This window comes from Oryctolagus cuniculus, chromosome 16 (genome assembly GCF_051225735.1).
Source record: "Oryctolagus cuniculus isolate XC-2025 breed Fujian yellow rabbit chromosome 16, ASM5122573v1, whole genome shotgun sequence".
NCBI classification, from domain to species: domain Eukaryota; kingdom Metazoa; phylum Chordata; class Mammalia; order Lagomorpha; family Leporidae; genus Oryctolagus; species Oryctolagus cuniculus.
In genome coordinates, this window is record NC_142882.1 from 22,973,259 (window position 1) to 22,989,033 (window position 15,775).

Genomic DNA, 15,775 nt, shown 5'->3' on the forward strand with positions numbered 1-15,775 from the left:
GGGCACTGGATTCTGTCCCTGTTGCTCCTCTTCCAGTCCAGCTCTCTGCTGTGGCCCAGGAAGGCAGTAGAAGATGGCCCAAGTGCTTGGGCCCTGCACCCACATGGGAGACCAGGAGGAAGCACCTGGCTCCTGGCTTCAGATCGGTGCAGCACTGGCTGTAACAGCCATTTGGGGGTGAACCAATGGAAGGAAGACCTTTCTCTCTGTCTCTCTCTCTCTCTCTCTCACTAACTCTGCCTGTCAAAAAAAAAAAAAAGATTTATTTATTTATTTGAAAGGCAGAGTTACCAGGGGAGGGGGGTCTTCCTACCGCTGGTTCACTCTCCAGATGGCTGCAGCTGGGCCGATAGGAAGCCAAGAGCCTCCTCCAGGTCTCCCATGCAGGTACAGTGACCCAAGGACTTGGGCCATCTTCTACTGCTTTCCCAGGCCACAGCAGAGAGCTGGACCAGAAGTGGAGCAGCCAAGATGCAAACCAGTGCCCATATGGGATGCCGGTGTCACAGGCAACCATTTAACCCACTGCACCACAGTGCATCCAACCATAGCATATTTTTGCACCAAAATAAACTTTTAATTCTGTCTTTCCATAAAAATTTTTTGAAGTACCCTTGTATGTTAGATACACACAAAAGGAATAGGCATTGTGGCCCAGAGGGTTCAGCCACTGCTTGGGACACCGGTATTCTGTGTTGGAGCATCCTAGGTCCAGCCTCAGGTTCTGACCTAGCGTTCCTGCCACAGTGCACCCTGGGATGCAGCAGGCATTGGCTGAAGGGCTTAGATCTCTGCCAGCAAGATGGAGTTCCCAGCTCCTGTCTCTGGGCCCCCGCCCTGACCTTGCTGTCATGGGCATTTGGGGAGTGAAGCAACAGTTAGGAGAGTCTGAAGATCTCTCAGATAAATAAATGTTAAAAAAACAAATGTGGTGGCTGTAAGGGATCCTGGCTGTCCTGGCTCAGCCAACACCAGCTCCATCCCAGATTTAATACCGTGGCTGTTGTTATCCTCACTGCACCTGCATCTGTTGCCATGACAACGCACTCGGCAGAAAGGCCGGGGAGAGACGCTGGGCTTCTGGGGAGCCACAGGGCATCGAGCACGGGGTGCTTCCTCCCTGGACACCTTGAATCTCACAGCACCCACCCCCGTCTCCCCACATACCCACTCCGTGTACCTCACATCATCATACACTCGTACACCCCGTTTTCTGCACCGAGTGATGCTGCACCTCGAAGCTTTTAGGACCACAGCACGGCTTAGCCCTGTCCTCGGTAGGGCAACTCAGGACCAGTGATGTCACCTCAGTGTCCATCTCTGTGAAATGGGCTGAGCCAGCTGATACCCATCTCCCATGGGTGCGGCTGTGGGGATGAGATGGTTAATGACAAGGATAAAGATAAGTTTACTTGGATGCAAAAAAAAAAAAAAGTGAAAGCCATACTTACGAGGCGTCTCAGAAAAGTTCACGGGAAATGTGTCTTATGAGGAAAGCTGTGAGATTTCAAATGTTTTTTTTTTTTTTTTTTGCACCAACCTAAAATTAATTGCATGTTTCACAAAATTTCTTTGTGAGAGGCAAAGAGTTAGAGAAACAGAGAGATTCACTCCCCAGATGCCCACAATGGCCTTTACTGGGCACAACTAAGCCAGGAGCCAGGAGCTCCACCAGGTCTCCCACGTGGGTGGCAGGAACCCAAGTACCTGAGCCATCCCCTGCTGCCTCCCAGCACCAGCAATAAGCAAAGAGCTGGAATCACATTTTTCCTCCACCACTTTTTTTTAAGATTCATTTTATTTATTCGAGAGGCAGACTGACAGAGGGAGAAAGAGACAGGGGTCTTCCATCTGCTGGTTCACGCCTCAGATGGCCGCAGCAGCTGGGTCTCCTCTGTGGACGGCAGGGGCCCCAGCACTCGGGCCATCCTCTGCTGCTCTTCCAGGCGCAGTAGCAGGGAGCTGGATGGGAAGTGGGGCAGCCGGGATGCTGATAGGAAAAGCCAGCAGTGCAAACAATGGCTTAACCCGATGCCCTACACATGCTATTCCCCCCACCAATTCTATAAAGCACCCTCAGACTACTGGTTCTCACAGCAGGTGCACAGGAAGTGGGAAAGAAACGGGCAGATGGAATCATCACCCCCGAGTAACTGGGGGCATCTTGGGCACACCCCAGGGGCAGAGTGTCCATGGTCTGTGGCAGCAGGGTGCTGGAGGGGTTGGCCAGTATAGGGGTGCTGTGTGGGATGGGATTATGCTGGGGCCAGCATTCCCATGTGGGCACCAGTTCGAGTCCTGGCTGCTGCTCCACTGCTGATCCAGCTCCCTGTTAATGAGCCTGGGAAAGCAGCAGGTGATGGTCCAAGTGCTTGGGCCCCTGCACCTGCGTGTGGGAGACCCAGATGGAGCTCCTGGCTCCTGGCTATGACCTGGTCCAGCCCTGGCTGTTGGGGGGCATTTGGGGAGTGAACCAGCAGATGGAAGATCTCTCTCTCTCTGTCTCTGTCTCTCTCTCAACTTTTCAAAAATATAAATCCTTTTAAAACAAAAAGGAAAAATAAAATTTTAAATAAGATCAGAGCGCTGAGGCTCTGAGAGGTTAACCAGACCACACAAGGCCACACAGCCACTCCGTCCAAGACACAGCGTCTGCTGCCTCAGTTTCTCCTGCCCTCCAGCCAATGGACCACACCCCAGTTACCTACTTGGGGTCTGAAAATAGATGAACTGGCTCTCTCGTCCGCCAGCTAAGAACTCTGTGGCCCTGTGCTTGCTGAAATTAAAAACCAGATGAGGAAGACGGTGCGGGAGGGGAGGTTCAGCCGCTGAGGGGGTGTCCTCCAGGGAGAGGTGGCCTTTTTATAGATGCTACAGGAGACGGACGGAGTCCCCGGGGGCATCGGGAACCAGGACGGCATGGAGCCCCCGCGAGAGTTGAATGAGCAGGCACAGCCAGGGTCGGCCTCTTTTTTTTTTTTTTTTTAAGATTTTTTATTTTAAATTTGAGAGGCAGAGTTACAGACAGACAGGGAGAGGCCTAGAGAGAGGTCTTCCTTCCGCTGGTTCACTCCCCAAATGGCCGCAATGGCCGGAGCTGTGCTGATCTGAGGCCAGGAGCCAGGAGCTTCTTCCGGGTGTCCCACATGCACAGGTGCAGGGACCCAAGCGCCCAGGCCACCCTCTGCCACCTTCCCAGGCCACAAGCAGACAGCTGGATTGGACGTGCAGCAGCCGGGACACGAAGCAATGCCCACAGGCAGAGGCCCAGCCCGCCATGCCACGGCACCAGCCCCAGGGTCGGCCTCTTTGCTCAATTGTGCCTGTCTAACGTGACACTGTTTCTCCAGGCCCCTGTCCCCCCACAGCTGTGACATGGGGACAGCAGCCGTCCCAGCCCGGGGACAGTCGCTGAAGGGACAGAGGCCGGCTCTGGCTGGCGCAACTTCTTCCCGGGAAGGGGGATTTGGGGGGCGCCCTGCACCTGCCAGCCGGCAGGTGTGAACGAAGCCTTCTGTGAAATCTCAAACTGCTCAGGCAGTGACGGGCGGTGGCCGCTAGGGGGGGCCAGCGCTTGGCTGGGCCCCCTGCTGACTGAGAGTGGCCTTGGACAAGGCCCTGCCCGTCTTCATTCCCCACATCTGGAAGGGTGGGAATGCTGGGAGCCGACGATGGCCACACCCCGCGTCCGAGAGCCGGTGCTTGAGCCCACGCCAGCTCCCGGCTAACTCACAGCCAGGGAGGCAGTGCTGGCGGCGCCAGGACTTGGGTCCCTGCCACCCACGTGCGAGACTCACGCTGAGTCCCCAGCCCGATCCTGGCCATTGCAAGCATTTGCGAAGTGAACCAGAAAATGGAATCAATCTCTCCCTCTCCGTCTCCGTCTCCGTCTCCCTCTCCCTCTCTCTCCCCCTCTCCCTCTCCCTCTCTCTCTCCCTTTCCCTCTCAAAAGTTTTCTTTTCCAAGTGCAAAGAACAATACTAGCCACTTCCTATGGGCAGATCAGGGATTACGTGAGCATGGTATACAGTAAGCACTCAGTAAGTGCACCATTATGAGAAGTGCAGGGGACATCTCCTGGTTTACTCCCACAATGACCAGGACTGGGCCAGGACCCAAAGCAGGAGCCGGGAGCTCCATCCGGGTCTCCCACGCGGGTGCAGGGGCCCAGGCACTTGGGCCATCGCCTGCTGGCGCGTTAGCGGGGAGCTAGATCCGAAGTGGAGCAGCCGGGACACGAGTCAGCGCTCCGATCTGGCGGTGTTTGCAAGCGGTGGCTTCACCCGGCCCCCGCATGCGGCTTCCCCACCCACAGCGGCACCCCTGAAAACACTGGGTGCCTGAGCCCACCCCGACCCTGGGAGCTCCCTGGGGGGCGTACGGGGCAGGACCCAGCGGCTCCAAGCCAGCACTGGCAGGACCCTCTGCGTGGTCCTTGCCTGCCTCTCGCTGAGGGAGTGGCCTGGCTCCCCCAGGAGGTGCGCCCCCTAGCGGGGGAGAGGTCTCGTATTGGAGCCAGGAGAGTGGGAAACGCAACTCTCTTGGGGGTTCATTGAGCAGCCCTGGGGATCCCCGCGTGGTCTCAGAAAGCTGAGAGGTCAATGGCCGGTGCTCTGACCTTGACTTTCTACCTTGACCTCTCCATGTCCAAAGCAGACACGTTGGATGGCCGGATCTTGGGCAGGGGTCCTCACCTGCCTGACCCCAGTGTCCTAATTGTGTCCTTGCCCTCTCCCCTCCCCTGCCCACTCCCTTCCTTCCTCAGAGACACCCAGGGCTCCGGCGTCCCCGTGTCCGGCCCCAACCTCTCCACCACCCGGCCGATCCAGCAGGATCTGAGCCGCCAGGAGCCCCCGCTGGCCGAGGACATGGACAACCTGAAGAACAGCCGGCTAGCCACCGCCGAGCCGGTCAGCCCCCACGAGAACCTCAGCCACGCCGGCCTGCCCCAGAGCCCGGCCAAGATGGGGAGCAGCACCGACCCCGCCGGCCCCACGCCGGCCACGGCCGCCAACCCCCAGAACAGCACCGCCAGCCGCCGCACACCCAACAACCCGGGGAACCCGTCCAACCCCGGCCCCCCCAAGACCCCCGAGAACAGCCTTATCGTCACCAACCCCAGCACCGCCCAAACCAACTCAGCCAAGACTGCCAGGAAACCTGACCACACCACGGTGGAAATCCCACCAGCCTGCCCACCGCCCCTCAACCACACCGTGGTCCAAGGTGAGCCCTCGGCACTTCCTCCTGCTCTGGGCCTCAGCTTTCACTCCTGGGAAATAGGTACAGACATGGGCAGGTGCACAGACAAGTTCAATACCGATGTGAACTTGAACAAACAAGTGGATTCCCATGGCCCTGGGCTCTGCCACTCCCCGGCTGTGTGACCCAGGGACCTGGCTTCCCCTCTGTGTGCCTCCATTTTCTTATCTGTGAAATGGACCCTCAAGCACACAGGCCTGGGTGGGCTTTTTCTTTTCTTTTCTTTTTTTCTTTTTTGTCCCAACAGTGAACAAAAATGCCAACCCGGACCCACTACCAAAGAAAGAAGATGAGAAGAAGGAGGAGGTGGACGAGGGCCCTGGGGAAGACGGCCCCAAGCCCATGCCTCCCTACAGTTCCATGTTTATCCTGTCCACCACCAACCCGTGAGTACGACCCACGGGGAGCTCAGGCAGCCCCAGAACTGGGGCCCACTGAAACGATGCCCCGCCCTCGAGTCCTGTCAGATGGAAATCCGTCACAATGTACCGATGTGGGTGAAAAAAGACCCCTTCCTGCAGCCACCTAGAACGTCCCCGTCTTAAATATCCCTGTCTGCACTCCATCGCCTGTGTGGGATGCTGCCTTGTGCAGTGCACAACCCCCACAACCATCCATGGCAGCCCTGGACCCTACCTCTGCATGACAAGGGTTGGCTTCCGAGCTGACTGTCTCTGAGCTGCACAGCCTTTCTTGTCTCGGGTGCATCATGGTGACTTAGAGGTTATTTTAGGACTGTGTTTTTCCAAAGGCTGTTCTTAGAAAACTCGAACCCTCGACATGCCTGTGACTGCACCAGGAGGGAGCTCTCCCTCTGTAAACGGCTTCATCCTGCGAATGTTTCTTTACTTAGTTTTATGCTGGTAGCGAGTTGTTCCTTTATGGTTCTGAGTGTTTTGTAATTTTTTAATTATTATAATAGTTGTATGAGGTCGGTGCCATGCTTACCCACCTTTTTTTAAAGGGTCTATTTATGTATTTATTTGAAAGAGATGGAGAGAGAGAGAGAGAGAAATATCTTGCAGCGGCAGGGTCACTCCCCAGATGGCCGCAATGGCCAGGGCTGGAGCCAGGCTGAAGCCAGGTGCCAGGAGCTCCATCCGGGTCTCCCACGCAGGTGCAGGGGTGCAGGAACTGGGCCGCCTTCCGCTGCTTCCCCAGACACAGTAGCAGGGCGCTGGGTCAGACATGGAGCAGCCAGGACCGGTGCCCTAGAACAAATATTTTTTTCAATCCAACCAGAAAATCAAGACTCTTGTCAATGTGAGGGTCCCCTGCCCACCTCTCTGGGGCTCCGGGACCCCCAGCCCCGGCCGAAGGGGCGGGCCTTAATAGCGAGTGGCAAGTGACCGCCGGAGACCCCTGCCCACCGCCCTTGTCCCCACAGCCTTCGCCGCCTGTGCCATTACATCCTGAACCTGCGCTACTTCGAGATGTGCATCCTCATGGTCATCGCCATGAGCAGCATCGCCCTGGCCGCCGAGGACCCCGTGCAGCCCAATGCGCCGCGCAACAACGTGAGTCCCTGCAGGAGCCGCTGGCTCTGCGCCTGGAGGGGCGTGGCGGGGGCGGGGGAGGAGCGGGCACTCCTGCGCCTGGAAGGGGCGTGGCAGAGCGGGGTGGACGCTCCTTTACCTGGAAGGGGCGTGGCGGGGCAGGGGGAAGAGGAGGCAGTGTTAGGGTCCCTGCTGCCGGTGGGGAGGGGAGCGCTAGGCGAGCCGGGTTGGGAAGCCAGGTTGGGCGTTCCCGGCGCTGCACCTGCTCTGCGTGGACGCATCAGGGCGCGGGGCAGGGTCGCTCGGAAGTGGGCCCCGGCCACCCAGGTGTCGCCCTCCGCGTGGGCTGTTCAGTGAAAGGCGTTTTGGGTGCTTGTGCAGCCTGCAGTTTTCGCTTTGTTAAGGAGCAGGGTCCGCCCGCAGCCCCCCACACCCCGGCTCTCTCTCTCGTTGGCCGAGTTTCGGGGGTCACGCCGCAGAATTCTGACTCCACACGTCCCAGAGAGCCCTTAGCTTCCAGTGCAATGATGGAGCGCCCTGTATACCTGGTCTCTGGCCGGCCATGGGGCAGCAGAGGCGGGGGCTGACAGGTGGCACTCTCTCCACCGCCGTCCTGGAGAAACTATCTCGGGACACCCCTCAAGCCTGCACCCCATGCTCCTTCTCTGTCTCCTCCTCAGGCCAGACCCCATGATGAGAGGCCAGATGGGCACAAGGAATTAAAACGCGGCCCCCGAAGGCAGCAAGTGCCAGGGAGGCCAGGGCCAGGGCTCCACAGCCTCCTGGAGTCAGATCTGGGAAGACGGCGCCCCCAGAGATGGGGGTCAGCAAGCCCCCCTCCCTTCCACAAGGACATTGCGGGGCACACGGGGAGGTGGGGGTGGGGGGGCACATCCTCAAAGCCATGACCCAACCCCGAATATCAGCCAGCCAAAGGTGGGAGCCACAGCCCTGCCTTCCTCCGCCTGCCCCATTTCCCACTGCACCTGCTGGATTGACAGCTGCCGGCTTCTGAGATTAAACTAAGGGGACACTTGAGAACAAGTCCCTCTTCTGCTCTTTTAAGATTTATTGAGTTGAAAGTGGGGGTGGGGGGAGAGAGAGAGGGAGAGATAGAGGTCTTCCATCCACTGGTGCACTCCCCAAATGCCCACAACACCCAGGGCTGGGTCAGGCTGAAGCCAGGAGCCAGGAGCTTCCACTGGGTCTCCCACATAGGTGCAGGGGCCCCAAGTACTTGGGCCATCTTCCACTGCTTTCCCGGGTGCATTAGCAGGGAGCTGGATCAGAAAAGGAGCAGCTGGGACTTGAACCAGCACCCGTATGGGATGCCGGCACTACAGGCAGAGGCTTAGCCCACCGCACCACAGCGGCCTTGTCCACACTTGGTGCTGCCGGCTTTGCCCTTTAGCCCAGGGCCGTCGGGATGCCGACATCATCCACTTACAGCGGGTTTATCACTGGATTCTGAGTGTCTCCCCCTCCCCCACCCCGCAGTTACCCTGCTAGGGCCCCGCGAGATGTCCCCTAAGGCTCTGCCTGGTGTGGAGTGAATGAGCCCCAGCATTTCAGATTAGACTGGCGGGCGTCAGAAAGATCTGGAATCAGCCAGGATTGAGCCTAGTTTATTGGTCATGAAGCTCTCCAGGGCCTGATCAGTGATGCCCACCCTTCTTTCTTCCCTGCCTCCCTTCCATTGGGTCCTTTATTTAATGAGCAACTACTATGTGCCCAGTGCTGAACTAGATACACCCCAGGGGTTAGTGGGGTATCACACACATCCTTTCCTCCCGGAGCACTGGCCTTTGGTCACTGCTACCCACCGGGCCCACCCAGAGACATCAAGACAAGCTCTTAGAATTAAGGATCAATTTTAAAAAATTTTTTTTAAATTTGCCTTAGAGGCACTGTGCCTTTGGTAAGCAAATCTTTCTGAGGCTTTGCTGCCCTCTGCTGGACAATGGGCGTCACGACACACAAGTCTGTATTGTGAGATGGGGAAGGGTTAGTATGTAGTGCACGCCCTGCCCAACACCCAGGGGGACGGGAAGAAGTGAGCTGACGCTGAGCGAAGGCAGAGGGAGGCAAAGGCAGGGAGGTGCACGGCCTCGGAGGGGAGCTGAGAAGGAATAAACCCCAAATTGCGTTTCAGCAGCTCCCTCTGGTGGCCGTGCTTGGTATTGCCAACCCTTACTGTGCCCCCAAGGTCCCAGGTCTGGGGGTGCAGGAGCAGCTGAGGCAGTGGGGGAGTGAGGGGGAGAAAGACCCTCCGTGGTGAGAGCTGGAGCTATGGGACAGGATAATCAATGAAGAAATGACTTCCAGACGCAGAGGTCCAGCAGGACAGGACACTGGAGGCTCCGATGTCCTAAAGGGGTGGGAGCTCTTTCAATCCACAGACCGGAAGACCAATTTTTAAAAGGCGCCTTTCCTCCCACTGCTAACGCGGATCCGTCTGATAGAGGGATTTGGTTAGGATTTTCTGCCCTCTGCTGGACAGTAGCACTCATAACATGAATCTGCGCCATGACATGGGGGGAGGGGGCGGTCTTTGTGCAGTCCACACCCTGCTCAACAGTGTTTGCGCACTGCTGTTTCCTCCTCTGAGTGGAGATTTGTTCCTGGGGACGTTGTTGGGGGCCCTTACCCCCGTAGGCTGCCGGTAGATCTTGGACTGAAGCAAGCCAGCGACCCCCTGCACCCCACCACCCTTGTTTGTATCCCCCACAGGTGCTGCGATATTTCGACTACGTTTTCACTGGCGTCTTTACCTTTGAGATGGTGATCAAGGTCAGTGCCAGGGTCCCTGGGGATTTCCAGGACTGCCACCTGGGTGCCGGTGGCTCTCAGCAGGCAAGAGGGAAGAAGTGAGGGCAGCAGGGAGGAAGTGAGATTGGAGCCATGCAAAAGCCCAGGGAGAGGAGGGATCAGGCCCTGGTGCTCACTGTCGCCCTCTGGTGGCTGTGGAGGAAAACAGCTGTGGAGCAGGAAGCAGGAAGGGCGGGAGCCACGAGCCTGGGAGCAGGTGATGGATGGCCGGGTGGTGTGGGAACCAGGCCTATGAGAGGAGTGAGAGAGGACAGGTTGGAACCCAAGAACCTGCCAGTCAGAGCGAGGAGGGGCCGCCTGTCTCTTGGCCCCTCCCCCAGTTCCGCCACGTCTAGAAGGGTGTGGGCTTGGGGGTGAGAGGTCTGAGCCGCCTCTCCTCCCCACCCACAGATGATCGACTTAGGGCTTGTCCTGCATCAAGGTGCCTACTTCCGGGACCTCTGGAACATTCTCGACTTCATAGTGGTCAGTGGGGCCCTGGTGGCCTTTGCTTTCACGTAAGTCTCTGGCTCGCCCCGTCCTACCCCCAGCCTGGGGCCATGTGTTGGATCCGGGGAGGGGTCCTGGGAGTGTGGAGGTGGGGGGGTCTCCGCATGCCACTGGGAAGAGCTTTGACCTGCTGTTTGCATGACGCCCACCACAGAGGGAAGGAGGAGACGGGGACCCCGTCTTCTGCCCCCTACACAGCAACGGGCCCCGGCCCCATCACCGCCCTCTTGCTGTGTGCTGCTTTCTGTAGAGTGAGGCTTGCCAGAACATCTCATCTCCCTTCTGCTGTCTCTTTGGGGAGTCCCTGAAAAGACAATCAGGAAATGAATGTGCATGAGAATTCTGACCCCTCTCGCCTCCTCTGTGCCCCCCATGGCCCTGTGGTTGTAGACCGGGGGACTCTGCCCTCTGAAAGGCCGTGTGTCACCATGCAGCCCCAAGATGGTGCCCAAGGTGTAGGTGGCCATTCCAAGATGGCGCCCAAGGGTGGAGCAGCCATTCCAAGATGGCATCCCAGAGCTAAGCAGCCATTGCAAAATGGCATCCAAGGGTGGAGCAGCCATTCCAAAGGGTACCTGTGTCCTTGGCAGCCATTGCAAAATGGCACCCAGGTTCTAGAGAGCAAATTTAACATAGTGCCCAAGGGACTGGGTAACCATTCCAAGATGGCACCTGAGTTCTTGGTGGTCATTCCAAGATGGCAGCCGACAACTGAATAATCACTTACCTGCAGGGCCCTCGTGGTGAGCCTAGCAATGCAGTCCTCAAGGGGGAGGGGCCCTTGAGTCATCTCTTGGCCCAGTCAGGAGGGCCAGAGTGGCCACTCTTGGATCTTGCACTGAGGTCAAGTTGTGTTAGAGGGATGAGAAATCTAGAAGTTTCTGGACGCCTCAGAGCTGGGGGAGACTGAACTCCCACTCCCCTTCCCTCCTACCCTGTCTGCTCCTCCTCACTTTCTCCTTCTCCTCCCCTTCCCACCTCTCTCCCTCTTCTGAAATTATTTATTTCACTATAAGAGTGATAGAAGAGATTGTTCTTTTTTAAAGCATCAGAAGATTTGGACTTATTAAAATGTGCTTGGTGAAAAAAATACAATAGCAAATTGGGGAGCAAGACTGCCACAAGAAGATAAGGAGTTAGTGTCTTTAATATATAAAAAGCAGTCACAAATCAATAAGAAATCCTCAGTGGGTAAAATGGACAGAGGATGTAAACAAATTTAACAGAATGTTGGTAGCTAGTAAAAAAGAATGGTCAAACTCATTGGAATTCAGAGAAATGTAAAATAAAGACAGGATAGAATTTTTTTCCCTATTAGCACTGGTTGGTTTTTTTTTATATTGACTGCTATTTTTTCTTAACATTTATTTATTTGAGAGGCAGAGTTACAGAGAGAGAGAGAGAGAGAGAGAGAGAGAGAGAGAGAGAGAGATCCTCCATATGCTGATTCACTCCCCAATTGGCTACAACAGCCGGAGCTGCACCGATCTGTAGCCAGGAGCCTGAGCTTCTTCCAGGTCTCCCATGAGGGTGCAGGGGCCCAAGGACTTGGGCCATCTTCTACTGCTTTCCCAGGTCATAGCAGAGAGCTGGATCGGAAGTGGAGCAGCCAGGACTTGAACCAGCACCCATATGGGAATCAGGCGCTGCAGGCAGGGGCTTTACCCGCTACATCACAGCGCCAGCCCCCACAGATCTCTGTTTCTGAAGCCTATTTATGATTTAAGGAAAGTGCACCTGTTGTCGTGTTCACTGGGACAGCCCAGGAGACCAGGGGTTAGAACATTCTCTCTCTGTCTCTCCCTCTCCCTCTCTCCTTCTCCCTCTCCCTCTCTCTCTCTATCTCCCTCTTTCCCTCTTTCTCTCCCTCTCTCCCCTTCCTCCCTCCCTCTCTCCCTCTCTCTCCTTTCTCTCCTCTCTCTCTCCTCTCCCTTCTTCTCTCCTCCTCCTCCTCCCCCCACCAGCCTTGGCTGTTATCTCTGGGTGATGGGAGCCTCCCCTGGTCCCTGTGGTGTCCAGACTGAGCCCACAAAGGCTCAGCGAGCCCCTCCCTGCTCTCCCATGCCCCCGGGGCAGCAGCAGCTACCAGTTTTCCAAGGCTGCTCAGGGGCCAGGGCAGGGGGTTGCCGAGGCCCTGGGTCCCATTCCCCTAAGCACATGCCACGTATCCGTCCCAACAAATATCAACCCTGAGGAGGGCCCCCACCCTGCGGTCCTACCCACATCCTCCATGCCACTAGGAGATGGGGGTGGGCGGTGCCCGTCCCAGGAACCCAGGAACAAACCTTCCCATTGTTGGGCTTCTGCCATTAGGTGCTGTGTTGACGGACAGGTTAGGTTCTCTGGCATCGCCATGAGCCGCCCCTTGAAGCAAACCCAACCACAAGAAGCAAAGACAGAAATTTCATTTTAACAGTAAAGTCCAAGAAACAGAATGATCCTTGCGTCACCCAAGCATCTGTGCAGGGAGTTGAATTTCTTTAATTGTTGCTTTGGGTTTTGGTTTATTTATTTATTGGAATCTGAGCTCTTTGTAGATACAACCCTGGTTCTGAGAACAGTGCCTGCCTGCCTAGACCCCCTCCTTCCCCTCGCTCCCAGAGCCCCCTTCTCCTGTTAAAGAAGTCCTAAATTAAAAAAGAGACGGGTTAGGCTGCCACCCTACGGTTTTGCAACAAGCTTCGAAGTAGGAGTGCACTCTGAAATACTGACTTAAAAAATAAAAAAAAGTAGCCTAGGAAACAAGCCAGGAACACAATTCGGGCACCCAGGCTCGCAGCCGTAGCTGTGTGCACTCCACATGTGTCCAGCAGGGGGCGCCGCAGGCTTGCTTGATCTGTGCGATGTCCCAGCTCCATCGACGTCGCCCGGCTCCTGGCCGCACAGAAGGTCCCAGGGGGTGTTCAGCATCAGCCCGCACCACTCAGAAATCTGCTCGCGGGCTCCAGTTGATAAGCTGTTCCTGGGGACAGTTGGGCCACCCTGTTCCCTCCTGAATACAGCCCTACTGTGGGTGATGTTTTGTCCAGGAAAGGTTGAGGCCAGGTGTCCGAGGCCACCCTGCGAGCCTTGGCAGGTGCACAGGACATGAGGGGACCGAGTGGACTGATTCTGCCAGTGGCGTCTTTGTCACATGCTGGGGGACTCTCACAGGTTTTATGGGGGAGGGACACCTATGTATGATAGGGAAACAGATAAAAGAGGAGACCCCATGGCCCCCCAGCCCACCACGCCCTCCCCACCTTGTGGCTGAGCTCAGCACCCGCCCCCCAGCTCAGCACCACTGTCCAGGCGTCTTGATCAAGCCACTCCTGCACACCCCCCAGGGCCAGGCTTGCAGACAGCCAGAGAAGGAGCCCTCAGTGTGGAACCGTGCCCCCAAGAGCAGCTCCAGAGGCCTGCCCCCTGGCTACAGGTCTCTTGGCTTCTTTCTAGAAGGCTCCCCCCCCTCCTGCTTTTCTTTCCTTGTCCTCAGAGAGAGGGAGCCAGGGGCACGCTGAGGGTGTGTGGCTCACAGAGATCCCCTCTGCGTCTCTCTGGGCTCCGAGGTTGCTCTGCCTGCCCTATGCCCGTCTCCCCAGAGACAAGTCGGAGAACCGGCCCTGCTCCCGACAGCGACCGTCCCATCAACCTCACTCTTTTGGGGAGGGGGCATAAAAAGCCTCCCTACCCTGGGCTGCTCCCCTCCATACCTGGTGTCTGGTTCCCCATGCAACAGAATTAAGAGCACGCTGTCATCTTCACAGCCACCACCAGGGGGAGCACTGGTTGGTGCTGCAAGTCCCGTCCGTTTTGCAAAAAAAAAAAAAAAAAGTGAGGACCGGAGGGATCCTAGATTCTAGAAGGTTCTAGTGGTTCTAGACGAATCACGCAGGTCAGGGTGAGCTGTCAGGGGGAGGAGAGCTGCCCACCGCTGAGCCAGGACCACCACTCCCGCCCCGTGCCCATTTGGCAGGAAGGAAGGGTGAGACTGTTGCCTGCCTTGTTAAAAGGAAATTTGCAGGTCTGGCCTTTTTTTTTTTTTTTTGGGGGGGGGGTGTGCATCGAGACACAGATGCCCCACCCCCAGGACCGCGATTGTGACCTGGTCTCCAATATGGAAAAGGCACCCCTCGGTCTTCCCGCCCCCACCAGGGATGTCCCAGAGGTTCCCGGCCCTTCTACACCTCACCCAAGTGTCCGTGTGTGTGTGTGTGTGTGTGTGTGCGTCCTGCCCCATCTGCCCACCGTGTCGCTGGCCCGTCCTGAACGCTGCCATTCCATGAGCCGTCAGCCATGATCACAGCCTATGCGCCAGGTGTCGGGGCAGCTGGAAGATCATGCCCCCTGCCCTCACCGCCAAGAGTCCATCCGGTACAAGACTACCGGCCAGCGCCTGGAACAAGCCGCTCCTGCACCCCCAGGAGCCACATTTCCAAGAAGCCAAAAGAGGGAGCTCTCCCCCCACCCCTGTGCACAAAGCAGCCCGTCCCGAACATATTAGAGCGCTTAGCTTCTCTGGGTCTGAGATCTCTCAGTCGGCCATGCCCTGGCTGTTTGGCCTTGGGGAAGTCTCCGTCCCTGTCCCTTGGGTGCCTGGGCTGAGTCCCGACTCCGGCTTCCTGCTGGGGCAGATCCTAGGAGAGGGCGCAAGTGTGCAGGCCCTGCCAACCCACGGAGAGGCCCGGATGGCGGCCCCCGGGCAGCTCCTGGGCTCAGCCCTGGCTGTTGCTGGCATATGGGGAGTGAACCAACAGACGGAAGCTCGCTCGCTCTGTCTCTCTCCGCAACTCTTGAATACATGCTCAAAAAATAGTTTTTTTTTTTTTAAAGTCTGGTGCAAAAGAAAAAAAATCTTTCTGAAATACACGCAAAATTTTTTCTTTGCATAATACTCATTTCCACGAAGTTTCTGAAGACCCCTCACAGGACTCCTGCGGGCTGCAGCTCGGCCAAGAATCAGGGCCCCTAAAAGTCCCCCTCCCCTTAGTCACTGGCAAAGGAAAATCCACAGGGTCGCACCCCTCCCCCACAGCTCTGGTGCCCTGCCCTGGGCCAACCACTGACCCTGAAGGAAAAATGCAGCGGTTTTGAAACACCCGCAGGCAGTGAAACGGGTCTGTACTTGAAAAAAAAAAAAAAAAAAAAAAAAAAAAAACTCCAGCTTCGAAAAAAATAGGGTGTTGGACAGAAGGTGCTCCGGGGCTGTGCTCCGTGGCTAGCAGCTCTCTCTGAGCGCACAAAATGCTCCGAGTGCTCCCCCAGACCCACGTCGATGGCAGGGGCCGCCCCAGGCTGGGGTCTCTCTGCCCCCAAGCCAAGGCCGTGGCCCCCCGTGGATCTGGCACCCCCATGTCACAGGGGCAGGATTCAAACCCAGGTCCCCTCCCTCCGGAGAGCATGGGGTGGGGTTCCCTTTCCCCCTCCACCCCCAACTCCTGGCCGTGACTTTCAGCCTTGAACTTGACCTTTGGGGAATGGACAGCTCCTGGGCTCCCTGGCTTCTCGGAAATGTTGCTTCCTTGGGTGTCGTCAGGCAGCACCCGGCGCCTTCCACGTGGAAGCATGGACTTGCGTGCGTGCGTACGTGCGTCCGAGCCGTGAGCCCGAGGCTGGCCCCGTAGGCGCCCGGCGGGGCAGGGGTGGTCAGCAGGATGTGTGTGTTTGTACCTGTTCTGTGTTCTTCTGAGGGTGCTTACCACCTGTCTCTCTCTCCGACG

General features: G+C 57.1%; 1 protein-coding gene across 10 annotated transcripts in view; it reads left to right on the top strand.

Moving 5' to 3' along the window:
* CACNA1A (calcium voltage-gated channel subunit alpha1 A) overlaps positions 1-15,775 on the top strand; it is a 211,952-nt gene that overhangs the window by 153,249 nt on the left and 42,928 nt on the right. For all 10 annotated transcript variants that reach the window (XR_016222260.1, XM_089315017.1, XM_089315018.1 and 7 more), the window contains 5 exon segments: positions 4,766-5,226; positions 5,510-5,648; positions 6,650-6,779; positions 9,489-9,548; positions 9,978-10,084. Coding sequence is in view for 9 of the 10 variants with exons in the window: in XM_089315017.1 (XP_089171143.1) it covers positions 4,766-5,226; positions 5,510-5,648; positions 6,650-6,779; positions 9,489-9,548; positions 9,978-10,084 (897 nt within the window). In the remaining variant the exon portion in view is untranslated.